Source organism: Phacochoerus africanus, chromosome 8 (assembly GCF_016906955.1).
Source record: "Phacochoerus africanus isolate WHEZ1 chromosome 8, ROS_Pafr_v1, whole genome shotgun sequence".
Lineage (NCBI taxonomy): Eukaryota > Metazoa > Chordata > Mammalia > Artiodactyla > Suidae > Phacochoerus > Phacochoerus africanus.
The window spans coordinates 145,055,114-145,074,201 of record NC_062551.1 but is presented as its reverse complement, the minus strand read 5'-3'; the positions used below and the strand labels follow the sequence as shown (position 1 = coordinate 145,074,201).

The following is a 19,088-nucleotide window of genomic DNA, read 5'->3' as shown; positions in this document are numbered from 1 at the left end:
AAAAAAAAACACATAACATGAAATCTATTGTCTTAAATGTTTAAGTACACAGTATAGTGGTTTTTGGGTTTTTTTTTTTTTTGTCTTTTTGCCATTTCTTGGGCCGCTCCCGCGGCATATAGAGATCCCCAGGCTAGGGGTCTAATTGGAGCTATAGCCACCAGCCTACACCAGAGCCAGAGCCATGCAGGATCCGAGCCACGTCTGCAACCTACACCACAGCTCACAGCAACGCCGATCATTAACCCACTGAGCAAGGCCAGGGATTGAACCTGCAACCTCGTGGTTCCTAGTTGGGTTCCGATTAACCACTGCGGGAACTCCCACAGTAGAGTGTTTTTAATGGTATGCATGCACATTGTTTTACCATAGAGCTTTAGAACTTACCCATTTCACATGACTGAATCTCCATGCACAATGAATAGCAACCCCTCACTGTCCCCTCTCCCCAGCCCTTGGAAGCCACTATTCTACTTTCTGCTTCTATTAGTTTGTCTACTTTGGAAACCTCCTATAAGTGGAATCATGCAATGGAATCATTTATCCTTCTGTGACTAGCTTATCTCACTGGGCATAATGTCCAAGTTTTATCCACGTTGTTGCATGTGACAGGATTGCCTTCTTTTAGAAGAAGGAATGATATTTCATTGTACGTTTATGCCATTTTCTTTATCCATTCATTCACTGAAGGACATTTAGGATGTTTCCGTGTCTTGGCTGTTGTACATAATACTGCAGTGAACATGGGGGTGTAAATATCTCTCTGGATCCTGTTTCCAATTCTTTTGGATAAATATCCTGAAGGCGGATTGCTGGATCATATGATAGTTCTACTTTTAATTTTTTGAGGAATCTCCATACTGTTTTCCATAGTGGCGACACTATTTTACATTCTCACCAATAGTGCACAAGTGTTCCAATTTCTCTAGGTCCTCACCAACACTTGCTACTTTGGGGGTTTTTTGGTTTGTTTGTTTTTTATAGTCACCATCCTAATAAGTGTGGGGTGATACCTTATTGTAATTTTTTTTTTTGTCTTTTTGCCATTTCTTGGGCCACTCCCATGGCATATGGAGGTTCCCAGGCGAGGGGTCTAATCGGAGCTGGAGCCACCAGTCTACACCAGAGCCACAACAACGTGGGATCCGAGCTGCATTTGCAACCTACACCACAGCTCACGGCAACACCGGATCCTTAACCCACTGAGAAAGGCCAGGGATTGAACCTGCAATCTCATGGTTCCTAGTCGGATTTGTTAACCACTGAGCCACGATGGGAACTCCACCTTAGCAGTTTTGATTCCATTTCCCCGATGTTGGGCACCTTTTCCTATCCCTGGTGGCCATTCCTATGCCTTCTTTGAAGAACTATTCAAGTCCCTTGCCTTGTTTTAAATCAGGTTATTTGGTGTTCGTGCTATTGAGTGGTAGGAGTTCTTCTATATTGGATGTCAACCTCCTGTCAGATAATGTGCTTTGTAAATATTTTCTTCCATTTCATAGGTTGCCTTTTCACTCTGTTGATAATATGTCCATCCAAGGAGGAGATGGGCCTATTCAGACTTAGAAATAGGCAGAACTTTGAGATGGCCCAGAAGTGGGAGGTCCTGGATGGAAACTTGAGTAGAGTCAAAAGGAGAAATGAAAGTTAAGGTGGAGGGTTTACGAACATGGGCAGATCTAAGCAAGCATTTCTAAGAAACGCTGGTGTACGGCAGGCTACTCCTGATGACTCTGGAAAGGCCGGGTAAATAACATCGCTGTGTGTCCATGTTGCCTCATCAATTCTACTTATGGTTGATATTCAATAGCAGTGTACCATCATTTCCACGCTTCAATTAGAAGGCAGGAAGAGGTCTAAAAATACTGGTAAACGGCAATGTTCTTAGATCCTCTGAGACTTGACCTACTGCCATACTCATATTAGCCCCTCCTCTGAAATCCCTCAGACCTCCCCACAAACCAGCAACCAAGTCTAGCAGTGATATCTTGCTTCAGCCCTAAGTTTGATTGGCCAGTACCTGTATAATCCTCATGATTAAATCTTTTTCATATAAGCCCTGGTTCTACTAAGCAGTCAACATTGCTGCATGGGAGAAGTCATGAACTGGAAAGAGGCCCAGTCTCACCCTCATGGTACCCATGGATTAGCCTAAAAACAGATCCATGTAACCTAACTGCTTCGATTGATGTTCTCCCTAGAGTTGAACTTTCTCAAGGTAGAGCACTGAACAAGTAGTTCACTTCCCCATCCACTTACCTGAGGGCATAAGCCAAGTCTGCTCTAGTCATTGTTAAATTTCCAGCATCTAGCACAGCGATGGCACAGAGTAAGTGCTCAATAAACACTTTTTCTTTTCTCTCTTCTTTTCTTTTTTCTTTCCTTCCTTCCTTCCTTTCTTTGGCACACTTGCCACATATGGAAGTTCCCAAGCTAAGGGTCAAATCAGAGTTGCAACTGCCGGCCTACACCGCAGCCACATCAACGCCAGATCCAAGTCACATCTGTGACCTACTCCACAGCTTATAGCAATGCTGGATCCTTAACCCACCGAGTGAGGCCAGGGATCAAACCCACATCCTCATGGATACTAGTTGGGTTCTTAACCTGCTGAGCCACAATGGGAACTCCAACATTTTTTTTGATTAAAATTTGAATAGTAAAGAAAAAGAAGATAGAATCTTGGAAAGGCCATCTAATATCTTGGGGGGGAAAATCATTAGAAGTTTCTCTGGTATGCAAGTGGGAAATCTGAGTCTGTACAGGTTTAAAGCCCAGCCCAATTAACCATATGAATTAATTATTATTACTCGGTTGTAAAACTCTGGCCTCTTGTATCCCTATGCAGTGTTCTTTGCACTGCACCAGGCTCCTTCACTTACCTGCAAGGATACAAATAACCCCACTATGAATTGCTTATAATATAGAGAAATTCAGAGATGATTGGTACTATCATCCACATAGGAAGTGGAAATTTTAAGTCAACTCCAGGATCATAGTACAGCTGCAACTAGCTTTGCCTTCTTCCTATTCTTGGAACTGGTAGGCAGGGTAAAGTCATGAGCTTGAGCAGAGTGGGAGAGTTGGGAAGAAGCACCATGGAACATGCAAAGGGAAGTCAACAGGAGGTAAATAAGAAGACTGTTGAGAAAATGAGGTTGAAGTTAAACAGGATGGACCTCTTCAGCAGAGTGGATGCATTTTCTCAGCAATGTTCACCGTGATCAAGACACATTCAGGAGTTCCAGCTGTGGCTCAGCAGAAACGAATCTGACTGGCATCCATGAGGACACAGGTTCGATCCCTAGCCTTGCCCAGTGGGTTAAGGATCTGGCGGTGCCATGACTGTGGTGCAGGTCGAAGACGCAGCTCTGATCTGGTGCTGTGGCTGTTGCGTAGGCCAAAGGCTATAGCTCTGATTTGACCCCAAGTCTGGCAACCTCCATATGCTATAGGTACGGCCCTAAAAAGATCAAAAAAAAAAAAAAAAAGAAAGGAAAAAAAAGAAATATTCAGCCCTAAATGTTAATACCGCTGAGCTTGAGAAACTCTGCCCTAGAAATATTTTAAGTGTTTAATGGCCACATGGCTGGCAGTTACTATACTGAACAGCACAAATATAGACCTTTTCCATCTGTGCAGAACATTCTACCAGTCAGCTCTGGTCTGGAAGATTTTCAAGATCCTTTTTTACCTCTGAAGTCCTAAGCAAATCAATAAATGAAAAGAGGAAAAGAACACAATAGTACAGATGCCGAAAGAAAATTAAGGCAATAGACTACAAGAGAACTGTCTTGAGAGGAAGCAGTTACCAGTGATTGCCACTAAATGTGTGCAGTTCACATCTGAGACAGAGAGCCCGTGTTTTGTTTCTGCTTCACACAGAAGTGCAGTGTTTGGATCAAATTTACTATTGATTAAAATTAGCTAAGCATGTTGACCAACAAAATGCTACTTTGGAATCTGCATTGTAACTACATGGCAGACAAGTTCGTTTGTCTTTTTCTTGTTCTTCGCATTGCTGTACTATAAGTACAGTGTCCTACATATTTTCTGGACAGAAGAAAAAAATGTATATATATAATCAAGGTTTTCTTTAGAATGAAATAGGCAGTAAATAGGATTTACATTTAATAATATACTCCAGTTTTAATAATGAGGGGTTTTGAGTCTCCCTTTGGGAACTGAAATAAAACACCGTCCCACTCACACCACACCTGTACCTAATCCTGGGCACCTGACTCCTGGAGAAAAATGAGATACCTCTAATGTCTTTAAATATCTGAATGGTTTCCAGGTAGAGGAGGAATTTTTTTTTAAATTATCCATAAATTAACTATAATGGAAAAAATAAAAATCATTTAAAAAAATGGGAAAAAAATGGAATTCCCCTCGTGGCACAGCGGAAACGAATCCAACTAGGAACCATGAGGTTTCGGGTTCGATCTCTGGCCTCACTCAGTGGGTTAAGGATCCAATGTTGCCATGAGCTGTGGGGTAGGTCGCAAACACGGCTCAGATCTGGCGTTGCTGTGGCTCTGGCGTAGGCTGGCAGCTGTAGCTCTGTTCAGGTCCCCTAGCCTAGGAACTTCCATATGCCGGCCCTAAAAAGAGACAAAAAGACAATAAATAAATAAATAAATAAATAAATAAATAAATAAATAAAATAAACAATGGGGAAAAATACCCATCATATACAAATATAAAAAAAATTGTCCAACCGTAGAAATAAGAAAGGTGATTAGTGGACCTCTTTTCAGGAGTGTGCTGGGAATTACTGGATGGATCCTTGATGGATTAATTAATTCCACAGGAGTGTGCACCTTTGATAGGCTTTCTGCTTAGAAGAGATTATCTTGTAGAAAATCAATTGTGATGCAAATGACTCTTGCTCATAGCAATGCAAATAAATTTTCTCTGTAGAGATATGATTGATTTTCCTCTGGCAGAAAAGATAACCCTAAAGTTTTAAATTATATAGGAAATACAATTATAGGAATCTAGGAAAATTACAGAAAATTATAGAAATGGAGGAAATCCTTATAGGATGTTAACCAGATTTGCATTTATTACTAGCATATTCACTTTAACACTCTTTTGGCTGCCGTATAGATCTGTCTTCATGCTTTCTTTTGAGCTAGTTTTAACATCTTACTCTTTCCTTATTAAGGAATGCATTGCATAAAATCTTTGGCCTGTGTTAAGGCCAGTGGATCAGGTGGGTTCAGTGGAAGCCAGATTTTTAACTCACTGCTAGTAAAGAACTTTCTGAGAGTGTGCCCTGAGTGTCTTCGATTGATCCACAAATCTAGTCACCACCACCCAGCTCTGTGTCCTGGGAGGCTGAGTTCTATGCATTACATCAATGGGCGCCCCTACCTCAGGGATGGGACCAGAATGAGAGGAGAGGCACCGAGGGCACCAAGTTTAAAGAAGTGCTCACTCTCAGGCCCTGACAGAGCATGCCTCCTTAAAGATGGTGCCATGGGCACCTCATTCTAGCCCCAGCCCTGTCTTCAACCCAGACTTTAGGTTGATTTTAGCCAATGAGAGGCACTCTCGCCACAAGACGGCAAGAGGAGAGTGAGGTTCTGCTATTTGCTATCACTACTGAGCTCCTTCCCTGGGGTCTCATCACGGGCTGCATCCCCTGTCTGCCTTTCCATCACTGCTCCTCTAACCCCTCCCTCCCTTCAGCCCTGTAGGTCTAGGGTGCTTGCTAGCTCTTGGGTCTTAACATTATCACTTACCTTTTCCTTACACTGAGCTGATACCTTGGTAAGGAGCCCATTATTAAGTTCTCCTTGGAGTTCTCACTGGCGCAGCAAGTTAAGGATCCAGCATTGTCTTTGCAACAGGGCCACTGCTCAGGTGCAGAGTCAATCCCTGGCCTGGTGCGGTGGGTTAAGGATCTGGCACTGCGGCAGCTGTGGCCTAGGTCCCTGATATATATCATTGGCCCAGGAATGTCCATAGGCCACAGGTGTGCTAAAAAATTTCTTAATTATCCACTTTGATTATGAATGATTCTAATGATTCTGACCATCTGATTCCTATCAGGTCCCTAGCTGATATACAATTAACAACACCTAAAAATGGAACGAGCTTTTTTTTTTTTTTTTTGGCCTCGCCGGCAGCTTGCAGAAGTTCCCAGGCCAGGGACTGAACCCACACCACAGCAGTGACCCAAGCCACAGAAATGATAAGACTGAATCCTTAACCACTAGGCCACCAGGGAACTCTGGCATGAGCTGTTTGAGAATAGTGACTTAACTATGTGGGAGTAATTGGGAGATAGATAACTGTAAGTAGTTTGATGGCCATTATAACACAGTTCAAGCTGTTTGGACAGTGGGATTCAGGGTTTTGTTTTTTGTTTTTTGTTTTTGTCTTTTTAGGGCTGCACCCATGGCATATGGAGGTTCCCAGGTTAGGGGTTAATAGGAGCTGTAGCCGCCAGCCTACGCCAGAGCCACAGCAATGCCAGATCCGAGCTGAACCTGCGACCTATACCACATCTCACAGCAACGCTGGATCCTCAACCCACTGAGCGAGGCTAGGGATCGAACCCACAACCTCGCGGTTCCCAGTCGGATTTGTTTCCACTGCGCCACAAAGGGAACTCCCGGGACTTAAGTTTGAGAGCTAAATGGACTTGTTTTGGACTGTGCTCTGCTTTCCTGTCTCCAAGGATGGAATTACCCACCCAATGGAATGTTTGAGTCTACAGAATGCACACATTTACCCCATTTATTGCTGCTCCCTCTGAATTGGATCAAAGAGGGAGGAATCAATTCCCTAGTACTTACAGCCTTTTTTTTTGGGGGGGGGGGTTTGCTTTTCAGGGCTGCACCTGTGGCATATGGAAGTTCCCAGGCTAGGGATCAAATCAGAGCTACAGCTGCTGGCCTACGCCACAGCCACAGCCATGCCAGATCCAAGGCACATCTGTGACCTACACCACAGCTCACAGCAACGCTGAATCCTTAACCCACTGAGCAAGGACAGGAATCGAACTCGCATCCTCATGGATACTGGTTGGGTTTGTTAACCACAGAGCCACGAAGGGAACTCCTTACAGCCTTTAACAGATCAGCCTTTAACAGATTAGTTCTACCTTGTCAAGAAAACTTGGGCTAATTGCTACCACCTCTAATGTTTTCCCCTTCCTCCTCAGTGGAGGAAAGTGAGCACTGGGTCAGGCGGGAGACCATAGGTGTTACCAGAGAGAAATCTTTCAACAGGCAAACAAGAGCAGTGGGGAAATAAGTGTTCTTCCCTAATTTTCTCTTTCCCTTTGAACTCAAATCATTAAATTTATGTTCAATCAGGGGTGTGTCTAGCACCCTCTAGAGAGGGGAATAGCAGTTACAAGGGAAGTCCTGCCCCCACTTTTATGAGAGTGCTCCGACAATGTACCTTTTTTCGGATTCTCCTGGGAATAATTGTTAGCAGTGTGAATTTTGTGTTCAGAAGGCTCTGAAATATATAGATTAATCATTGTGTAACAGAGAAGAACAAACCTGATTCCATATCGGATCTATTCCATTAGCTCTAACGTTTGTGCTCTGTTGCCTGTGCTTAGTCATGCTGGCTCTGCACGTTTGCAAAACAGTGTCACCTAGAACCTAAAAAATACATGACAGCCTATTCTCAAGGCTCTGCCTCCCAGGTTTAAAGGTGTCATTACACTTAGGACAAAGGGCAGGAGTCTCCACCCTTCTGCCAATTTGAATAAGCACCTTGACAGTCCTAATTTGACCTCATGAGGGTCAAATACTCTCTTACCGGGTAAAAGGAGGAGCTAACATAAGCCTGACTTCTAAGGAGGAGGAGATCTAAGCCTGATATCTACTTGAAGAAAGGGGAAGAGGCAGTCTTTTCCCACTCCCCTTGGATTATAAAACTGTAGCCTACCTAATCCCCAGGCAGCCTCTTTGCCTGAACACTTGTAACTCTCACAAGTGTCCTATCTTAATAAATGTATTTCTTGCCTATAGATGAACTCCTTAGGTGCCAAGGCACAAAGAACCTGAACCTCAGCAAGTCCCAGACACCTGGTAAGTGATTCTAATTTAAAAAACACGGGTTCAAGTCCCAATCTGGGTTTAGGCTGGGTTTGAGTCCCAGCACTTGGGTTCAAGTCTCAGTCTGGGTTTTGGCTGGGTTCAGGTCATGAATGTTGTCAGTTTCAATTCTATTGGTTAAATAAATCCCATGACCAAGCCCAGGTCAACAGAGTAAGGAAATACACTCCAACTATGGAGGTGCATGGAAAAAGTAGGGAGGAAATGAGTAATTGTGAACCTAATTGGAAATACTGTAAACAAGCATTTAGATTTTTGCCTTTATGAATTAAAATCCCCAGTTTGGGATTAACATATACACACTCCTATATATAAAAGAGATAATCACAAGGACCTACTGTGTAGCACAGGGAAATCTATTCAATAGTCTCATAATCTATATAGGAAAAGAATCTGAAAAAGAATGGCTATATGTATAACTGAATCACTTTGCTGTACACCTGAAATTAACACAACCTTGTGAATCAACAATACTTCCATAAAAAACAAAAATGAAAACAAACTAAAATCTCCAACCTCCACTTCTCCCATCTTTCTTACCTTCTCTTCTGCCACATCCGACTTGTACATTCTTCTAAGAGATCACATGAATACGTTAAGCCCGCCAGTAATTCCAAATAACCTCCGCATTTTGAGGTCAAATGGTTAGTAACCTTAAATCCATCCGCAAGGTCCTTTCACAGCAGAACCTAGATAAGTGTCTGAGAAACAAGGGTCGGGACTCCTAGGGAGACAACTTTGAAATTCTACTTACCACACTAACTTTAATAATAAAGAAAGATTTTATGTGAACTCATCTAGTCCTGGTGCATGTCACTGTCTTCTAGGAAATTGGCTTATTCAAAATATTCGATTCTGGAGTTCCTGTCATGGCTCAGTGGTTAACGAATCTGACTAGGAACCATGAAGTTGCAGGTTCAATCCCTGTGCTCACTTAGTGGGTTAAGGATCCAGCATTGCCATGATCTGTGGTGTGGGTTGCAGACGCAGCTCAGATCCCGAGTTGCTGTGGCTGTGGTGTAGGCTGGCAGCTACAGCTCCAATTGGACCCCTAGCCTGGGAACCTCCATATGCCGTGGATTCGGGCCTAAAAAGACAAAAAAAATTTCAATTCTGAGCATTTCTTTCTTTCCTTTTTTTCTTTTTAGGGCCACACCCATGGCACATGGAAGTTCCTAGGCTAGGGGTCTAATCGGAGCTGTAGCTGCAGTCCTACATCACAGCCACAGCAACACCAGATCCAAGCTGCATCTCCAACCTACACCACAGCTCACAGCAAATGCTGGATCCTTAACCCACTGAGCGAGGCCAGAGATCGAACCCAAACCTCATTGTTCCTAGATTTGTTTCCGCTGCGCCACAATGGGAACTCATTTCTTTTTTGATAGGAAATCTGTTTTTCCTTAGATTTTCAAATGTGTTAGCATAAATTTCCATGTAATATTTCTTATTATTCTTTTGCTCTTTCCTGTACTAAGATTGTTTCTTTTCATAACCTTATACTCCTTTTTCTTACATCAGATTCAAGAACTTATCTATTTTGGTGTATTTAAAAAAATTCTTTTTATTTTAGTTGATTTGCAAAGTTCTGTCAATTTCTGCTGTAACTGTTTCAGTGTATTTTAAAAACAGACACACAAAGCAACAACTTTTGCTTTTATGTATCATCTTATACTATATTTTTATTTATAAAGTAATTTTAGTGTTTATCTGTATTTATATCCTATTCATAATTGCTTTGGGTTTATTTTATACCTTTTCTATATTTCCAAAATGTGAATCTCCATATCCTTTTCACTAAGAAGAAGGAGGTAAAAGGAAGAAAGAGGAGGAGAGGGAGGAAAGAATAGCTATAAATTTTCTTTTTATTTATTTATTTATTTATTTTGCCTTTTCTAGGGCTGCTCCTGAGGCATTTGGAGGTTCCCAGGCTAGGGGTTGAATCAGAGCTGTAGCTGTTGGCCTACGCCACAGCTGCAGCAGCTTGGGATCCGAGCCATGTCTGCAACCTACACCACAGCTCACGGCAACGCCAGATCCTTAACCCACTGAGCAAGGCCAGGGATTGAACCCACAACCTCATGGTTCCTAGTCGGATTCATTGACCACTGAGCCACGACAGGAACTCCTAAATTTCCTTTTTTAAACTAGCTTTTGCTGTTGTGCCATAAGTTTTGAAATGAAGTGGCTTCCTTTTCATTATTTTTCACTTTCTAATTTGAGTTTTGATTTCTTCTTTATCTTTATTTATTTTATATTATTTTATTATTTGTCTTTTTAGGGCTGCACCCATGGCAGATGGAGGTTCCCAGGCTAGGGGTCTAATTGGAGCTATAGCCACCGGCTTACACCACAGCCACAGCAATGCCAGACCAAGCATTACCAGACCGAGCAATACCACACCACAGCTCACAGCAACACTGGATCCTTAACTCACTGAGCAAGGCCAGGGATGGAAACTTCAACCTCATGGTTCCTAGTCAGATTCATTTCTGCTGCACCATTACAGGAACTCCTCTTTATTTTTAAATAATGAATATATTTGGATTCTGTATCTTTTTTTTTTTTTTTGTCTTTTTGCCATTTCTTGGGCCGCTTCCATGGCATATGGAGGTTCCCAGGCTAGGGGCTGAATCGGAGCTGTAGCCACCAGCCTTCACCAGAGCCACAGCAATGCAGGATCTGAGCCAAGTCTGCAACCCACACCACAGCTCATGGCAACGCCAGTTCATTAACCCACTGAGCAAGGCCAGGAATCGAACCCGCAACCTCATGGTTCTTAGTCGGATTCATTAACCACTGAGCCACGACGGGAACTCCGGATTCTGTATCATTTTTATTCCTTTTTAGCGATTTATTTTATTTATTTATTTATTTTAGGTCCGCACCTGCAGCATTTGGAGGTCCCCAGGCTAGGGGTCTGTAGCCGCCGGCCTATGCCAGAGCCACAGCAACGCCAGATTCAAGCTGCGTCTGCGACCCACACCATAGCTCATGGCCACGTCGGATCCTTAACCCACTGAACAAGGCCAGGGATCAAACCCACAACCTCATGGTTCCTAGCCAGATTTGTTAACCACTGCACCACAAAGGGAACTCCATTTAGTGGCTTATTTTTAAAAAAGATCTCTGAATTCATTTTCAAAAGAAGTTATGTATAGGAGCTCCTGGTGTGGCTGAGCAGGTTACCAACCCTCTAGTATCCATGAGGATGGGGTTTCCATCCTGGCCCTGCTCGGTGGGTTAAGGATCCAGTGTTGCTGTGAGCTGTGGTATAGGTCAAAGACTTGGCTCGGATTTAGTATTGCTGTGGTCGTGGCTATGATGTAGGCCAGCAGCTGCAGCTCTGATTTGACCCCTAGCCTGGAAACTTCCAAAGGAGCGGGCCTTAAAAAGCAAAAAAAACAAAAGGTTAAGTGCTTTTGTGTAGCCCAACCAACACATAATCCATTTTCTATGGACAAACGCTATATTTTCTCTGTTTCAAAGAAACAGGGATCTATAACCATTACATCAATTTTATCAATTGCATTACATAATTACTCTGGGTCCTTACTCTTTTTGTTTTATCTGCTTAACTTTGAAAGAGGTGAGTTGAGGTCTTCCACAATCATTTTATTTTTATTATATTCTTCTGGGATTTCCAGTAGCCTTTGCTTTATATACTTAAGGGCTTTCTTCTTTGGTATAATTCATCGTATATATAGTGCATCAAAGATGCTGTTATATTTTTTTCAGATACTGTGTTTTTATTTTTACATGAGGCATAAAGTCCTTCTTTGTCATTTATTGCTTCTAATCCTAAATTTTAATATCTGATATTAATAATGCCATCCAACTTTTTGTTTTTCTTTAGTCTAGCATTTCCTTCTCCATTCCTTTATTTTCAAGCTTTAAAATAAAGCTTTAACTATTATTTCCTATAAATAGTATACAGTTATTCCTTTGATTCCACAGGGGATTGTTTCCAGGAACCCCCACAGATACCCAAATCCATAGATGCTCAAGTTCCTTGTGTAAAATGTAATAGTATTTGTATAATACCTACGCACATTCTCCCTTGAACTTTAAAATCATCTCTTGATAACTGATAATACCTAACACAATTTAAATGCTATGTAAATATTTGTAAGTACAATGCAAATGCTATGTAAATAGTTGCTGGTGCTAAGCAAATTCAAGTTTTGGCTTTTTGTAACTTCATGGAATTTTCTGGAATATTTTCTAGTCCGTGGTTGGTTGAATAAGCAGATATAGAACCCATGGATACAGAGAGCTGACTGCATAGTTAAGTTTTTGCTGTTGTTGTTGTTGTTGTTTTGCTAAGGCCACACCTGCAGCATATGAAAGTTCTCTGGCAAGGGGTCGAATTGGAGCTACAGCTGCCGGCCTACACTATAGCCACAGCAACTTAGGATCGGAGCCATGTCTTCAAGCTACACCACAGCTCATGGCAACACCAGATCCTTAACCCACTGAGCGAGGCCAGGGATTGAACCTGCGTCCTTATGGATGCTAGGCAGGTTCATTTCCTCTGAGCCATGGTGGGAACTCCAAACATTTTCAATTTTTTATGGGACTTCATACCCAAATTATTTAGCTTATTAAAAACAAGTTATTCTAGTAGTTCCCATTGTGGCACAGTGGTAATACACCTGGCTAGTAACCATGAGGATGCGGGTTCAATCCTTGGCCTCGCTTAGTGGGTTAAGGATCCAGCATTGCCATGAGCTGTGGTGTAGGTTGAAGTTGAAGCTTGGATCTGGCGTTGCTGTGGGTGGGGTATAGACCAGCAGCTGCAGCTCCAATTCGACCCCTATCCTGGGAACTCCCATATGCTGCTGGTGCAGCCCTAAAAAGACAAACAACAAAAAAAAAGGATAAGTTATTCTTCTAAATTATTTAACAATTCATAAAGTCTGTTATACTTGATGAAGGCATTATATAATAAAGCAGTTCCAACATTTACCAACAAAAATGATATTTGAAAATTTCAAAGCCTTTTTAATTTCATGAATTGCTAGTGTCATGCTAGTTTCCAAGGACTATCCAAAATGCTGATACGCGATTAATTCCACATGCATCAGGTTAACGGTATATTTGTCTTGTGTGATATCCAATTAAGGTCATTGACATTATTTGGCTTCCAATAGCAAATTTCCAGAGCCAGTCAATGCCATTCTTGATCCTGAATCATGCTTTATGAGGAAGTGCTGATGACTGAGGGATTTGAGATAAGAGGAATTCTGAACTAGTTCCTCTTGTTGATCTTATTTCCTAATTTTGTCCCCTTGTTCACTTCAAGTATTATATTCCACCTCTATTCCACTGTTCATAATTCCAATTTCTGTGCTTTCTTCTATGTTTTCTTCTACCATCCGTTAGAACATTGCCATTTAGAAAATCATTTCTTCTATAATCTTGGAACTGTTATTTGCTTCTTGTTACCAAAATATTGCTGTAGAAACACAGTGTTACAAGGTATTTAATTTATACTTGATGAGTTTAACAAATCATCCAATGGTGTTACACCATTTATTTTATGGACTTTGAGTATATTTTTTGAAGGCTTTGAGCAATATTTGACAGGTGAGGCACTGAATTTGCTCATTGGTTTTACTGTAGAAAACATTTTTTCAAAGTTGCTACTTTTAGCCACCTTTTCTTGAATAATGGTTTTATCGAGGAGCCCCACAAATTTTTTGGTTAGGCTGGAAAATGTCTGTGAGACGCTATAGAGTTTATGCCAAGATACGTTTTCAAATGTCTGCTTACTAGTTTTTCTCCTTAGTTTATCCTTTACACGTCCATGACCCACTTCAAAGGGTATTGCTGGTTCATCTTTCCTCTGCGTTGTAGGCATGGTCCTTTTGAGTTTGGAGGGAGTAATAGACTGACCTCTAACTACAGACTTGAACATTCCACAGTTTCTTTCTAAAACAACATTTGACCTTTGATGTAGGTAATCTGTTCCTTTTTCCACTGAATGGGGAAGAAGCCTATTTTTTGTCAAAAGGAACATTTTCACATATTCAGTCTTATGGAAAATTATGGGATTTGTGTCATTATGTTCCTGTGGATTAAAGAAAAGAGTACTTAGTCATCAGTCTATTGAGGCAAGAAGACTCTATACTTTTTTAAACATGAAAATAAAATGGCAAAATATTCTAAAAATGAGCACGCAGAAATTCTTAATATGAACAATAAATGGTATTTAAACAGTTCCTTCCCTTAATAAGACTTTAAGAGTAAAATCTGAATGTTTGGTCTCCTAAAATCTTTTTTGAAATAAAGTGAGAGATAAAGAAATAAATATATTCCTTTTTTTTGTTTTTTTTGTTTTTAGGGCCACACCTGCAACACGTGGAAGTTCCCAGGCTAGGCATCTAATGGGAGCTGTAGCTCCCGGCCTAAACCACAGCACAGCAACCTCCGAGCCACGTATGCGACCTACACCACAGGTCAGGGCAACACCAGATCCTTAACCCACAGAGCAAGGCCAGGGATGAACCCACATCTTCATGGATACTGGTTGGGTTCGTTACCACTGAGCCACAATGGGAACTCCCAAGAAATAAAACTCTCTCTTAAATGTCTGAGGTGTTGTCATTGGTAAGTAGGATAGTTGGTGGGATGGAACATTTTTCTGGCCTTTCTTAGGTTTCTGTGCCCAGAAATAAGCAGCATACCAAAAAAATGGAGTGGGTCAAAGATCAAAAGAGACGGATCGCAACCGATTATAAGCCAAAATTACACAGTCTGAGTATCCTAATAAGTTCAGAAAGTATAAAATTATCTTTAAAACAATCATATTCATTACTGTGTCCTAACACTTAGCACAATACTTAGCACAAGAAAAAGTGCTTGATATATATCTGTGGAATAAAACAGCCAAAGTAATAGATTGACTTTAAAATATATTATTTTTAATCACAGCAGTAGGAAAATCTGTATCTATGAACTATACACTAAACTCTTTTCCATATTACCATTATAAGGAAAAAAAGGTGAACTCCACAGGAACTCACCAAATATGACTATTACCAGTATTTCGTTTGTAAATTTTAGGTCAGTGAGTGCTACATTTCTTTTAGAAATATAATTAATTCATGAAGTAAGACATGAGGATCATCTAATTGTGTTAGTGTGAAAGGCATATTAATGCTTATGATTACTGCAGAAATGAGAAAAGGTCTATTTTTGCTATCCACTGGTGATGCCAGTGTTACCTATTTAGCCATAGCAGTAGAAGTTCATCAATTTTTTTTTTGTCTTTTTGCCTTTTCTAGGGCCACACCTGTGGCATATGGAGGTTCCCAGGCTAGGGGCCCAATCGGAGCTGTAGCCACCGGCCTACGCCAGAGCCACAGCAATGCTGGGATCCCAGCCACATATGTGACCTACACTGAAGCTCACAACAACGCTTAACCCACTGAGCAAGGCCAGGGATGGAACCTGCAACCTCATGGTTCCTAGCCGTATTAGTTAAAGACTGAGCCACAACAGGAACTCCCATAAGTTTGTCAAATTTTTATCTGCCCAACACCTTAGAGTATTTTCCACCTTACAAGTCAATGTACCCGTAGGAGAGGCAAAAGCTCTCTTTCTCAGCCTCCTTTGAGGTTAGAGCATAAGCGTGTGACCTAGGCTCTGCACTCAAGAGACATCCGAGACAGTTTTCAGTTCAGGAAAAACAAGCACTGTGAAAAGTAGGCATTGTGAAAGCTATTCTAGTGAGGATGGGTGCATCTCTCTAGCTGTGAAAGGCAGCAGTGGCAAAGGTTCTAGAAACAGTGTCCACTGCCCAGAATCAGAATTGGCAAGTTTGATCTGTGACAACAGCCTGGGCCGCAGTGGAACAATCTGGGGCTGTAATGGGATGACTCCTGATTGGGTAGCTTTCAAGCCAGATTGTCTCTTGAGCATTCCTAGAGACTCTGAGGCTCCAAATAGCCTTTAACAAATGTATTTTCTACACAAACAAAAATAAACCAATGGGACCTAAGTAAACGTAAAGGCTTTTGCACAGCAGAGGAAACCATTAAAACACACACACACACACACACACACACACACACACAAAGGCAATCCACAGAACGGGAGAAAATCTTTACAAATGAAGCAACCAATAAATGATAATCTACAAAATATACAAACATCTCATGGAGCTTTGTATAAAAAAAAACCCTAAAAAACCCAGTCAAAAATAGGCAGAAGATCTAAATAGACATTTCTCCAAAGAAAACAGATGGTCAAAAAACATGAAAAAATGCTCAACATGACTAATTATTAGAGAAATGCAAGTCAAAACTACACTGAGGTATCACCTCACACCAGGCAGAATGGCCACCATCACAAAGTCTGTAAACAATAAATGCTGGAAAGGGTGTGGCAAAAAGGGAATCCTTTGGTGAGAATGTAAATTAGTGCAACCACTATGGAGGATAGTAAGGAGGTGCCTCAAAAAACAAAATACAGAACTACCATATGATCCAGCCATCCCACTCCTGGGCATATATCCAAGGAAAATCATAACTCGAAAAGATACATGCACCCCAATGTTCACTGCAACACTATTTACAATAGCCAAGACATGGAAGCAACCTAAATGTCTATCAACAGAAAAATGGATAAAGAAGATGTGATGTATATATCATATATATATATATAGAATACTACACAGTGATAAAATAGAATGAAATGTTGCCATTTGCAGCAACATGGGTGGACCTAGAGATTATCCTACTGAGTGGAGTAAGTCAGACAGGAAAAGGTAAATATCATATGATATCACTGATATGTGGAATTTAATAAAAATAATACAAATGAACCTATTTATAAAACAGAAACAAACTCATAGGTTTCAAAACCATGCATATGGTTATCACAGGTGAAACTTGTTGGGGGGGAAGGAATTGGTAGGGTGGAAATATAGGTAACTGGATAAAATAAATGATTAACAAGAAGCTACTGTATATAGCACAGGAAAATCTACTCAACTGTTTGTAATCACCTACATGGGAAAAAAGAACAGATATATTTATAACTGATTCACTTTGCTGTATACCTGAAACTAATACAACATTGTAAGTCAACTATACACCAGTAAAATTTTTTTAAATGTATTTTCTGGTTGGAATAGCTGAAATAGATAGAAAAGTGAAACATAATGCAGTCATTTTAAAACACCATCTTTATTTTATATCTTCGATAATGAAGAAAATTTGATAAATCCTTCTTCATGAAGAATAACAGAATTTTTAACTGGTGCAAAGGAATCCCCTGTTTTGGGATGGGTTTTCTAAAAAGAACTTTAAGAATTTCTGTTGTTGTCACTTCAGAATATGAAGCCAAGAGTTAAGAAGAATTTATCAAAGAGTCTGGTCACTAGGATATGTTAATCCCACAGATAGTAACAATACACATTTTTATTGAACAGTAGTGGATGTTTTTATTACCATGTGAGAAGTTACTGTCTTTGCTGGACTAATGCTGATTATCTTGGCATTTGGATTTTTCAATTCATCCTCAAAGCATAAGGGGAGCAAGCTTTTCTTTCTTACTGAATATTCACTTAGTTGGTAATTTTCGATGTATTTATTTTCTTTTGTATTATAATCATTCATCTGTGCAGGAGATTTTATTCTGAAAATGAACACACGTTCAGCATACACGTTTATAAGGCTGATTTCAGCTTGTCAGTTCTTGTCTGCCTCTCCCATTCCTTAAAATCATGGCTAACATCTTCCTCAAATCCTCTGCCATACTTTCAACCTAACAAGACTATCATTTCCTGATTGGTTTGTGTGTGTGTGTGTGGGGGGGGGGAATAGCAAAAACAGGGGTGGAAGAGAGATAATATGTCTGGTGTTTGAGTGGACTGGTGGTGTATTATATAGGTTGAGGAGAACACCAAAGGAAGAAAGGTATATTTACCACATCCTTTGTTAAGATTCTGAGACAAGAGTGCTTTTTTGTAGGGGCAGCTTCCTGCCAACACAGGTGACCCTAGCTTTGGTATCAGGATAAAATGGTTTGGTTAGGCAGAGAGGGGATCTGTTTCTCATTCCAGATGTCCCTTGGTTCACCTGTGACACGGACACTGAGTTTAGGCTTGCCAACAAACTTGCCCTTGCAGAGGTGCAATAACCTAAACCAAAGTCTTGGCTTGGGTGAGTCATAGATAGTCTAAGAACAGATGAAGACATGACAGAGACTCAATGAGTTCCACCATAGTGATGATGGTTCAGAATGGACCGAATCTAAGTTCAGAGAGAACAGACTATACGTTCATGAACTACAGATGTCAGCAGTCATAGAACGTCCAGGAATAAGACCAGCAGTACATGAAAGATTCTTGTCAAGTATCTTTTCCTCAATGTCATAAGGTCCAGTGAGCCCCCTACTGGACTCAGATACTCTCTTAGAAACAGAAGGACTGTGTTAAGGGTAGAGAGGCTGTGCATTATGGTTCCAAAGTTTAAAACACAATGGATTAATATGACTGTTTTCATTACACCATTTGAGGATCTCATGAGAAATATCAATGTTATATGAAAGTTACATTTTTCACATCCATGTTGTAATATAATTAAACTTGTCTCTACTGCAAAACCACAATTATATCTCTCCATATTTCACTGTCTTCTTCTCCATTTGATTGTGTACTTGCAGCACAAAGAGCACGTGCTCAAGGTCTGACTGACCTAATGTCATATGTGTGTGAACTTGTCTGAATGTGCATGTGACTGGTTGACCGGTCGTAGGTCAGTCATTGGATTGTCACACGGGCCTAAATGGCCATAATAAGCCAGATCACATTCATGCTGGGCTACCAGAAAATAAAAGGCAGAACTCTTCTTCTTAGAAACATCATTGAACAAAATAAAATATTAAAAATTTTAAAAACAAATTAGCTTTTACTAACATAATCTTCTAAGTGACCAACCAAATCAAATGATTCCCTAGGTTTTTTTTTTTTTTCCCTCTTTGGGGTGAAAT

The 19,088-nt window shown here is 40.7% G+C and overlaps 1 protein-coding gene across 4 annotated transcripts in view; it reads right to left on the bottom strand.

The window, feature by feature from the left end:
- Positions 1-13,077: 13,077 nt before the first annotated feature.
- Positions 13,078-19,088, bottom strand: part of C8H1orf141 (chromosome 8 C1orf141 homolog) — a 185,593-nt gene continuing 179,582 nt past the window's right edge. For 3 of the 4 annotated variants that reach the window (XM_047788720.1, XM_047788718.1, XM_047788721.1), the window contains 2 exons: positions 17,546-17,732; positions 13,078-14,160 (listed from right to left, as the gene is read on the bottom strand). In XM_047788720.1, coding sequence (XP_047644676.1) covers positions 13,573-14,160; positions 17,546-17,732 — 775 coding nt within the window. In that variant the 3' untranslated portion in view covers positions 13,078-13,572. The remainder of the gene's footprint in view (positions 14,161-17,545; positions 17,733-19,088) is intronic. The other variant, XM_047788722.1, reaches the window with a different exon arrangement.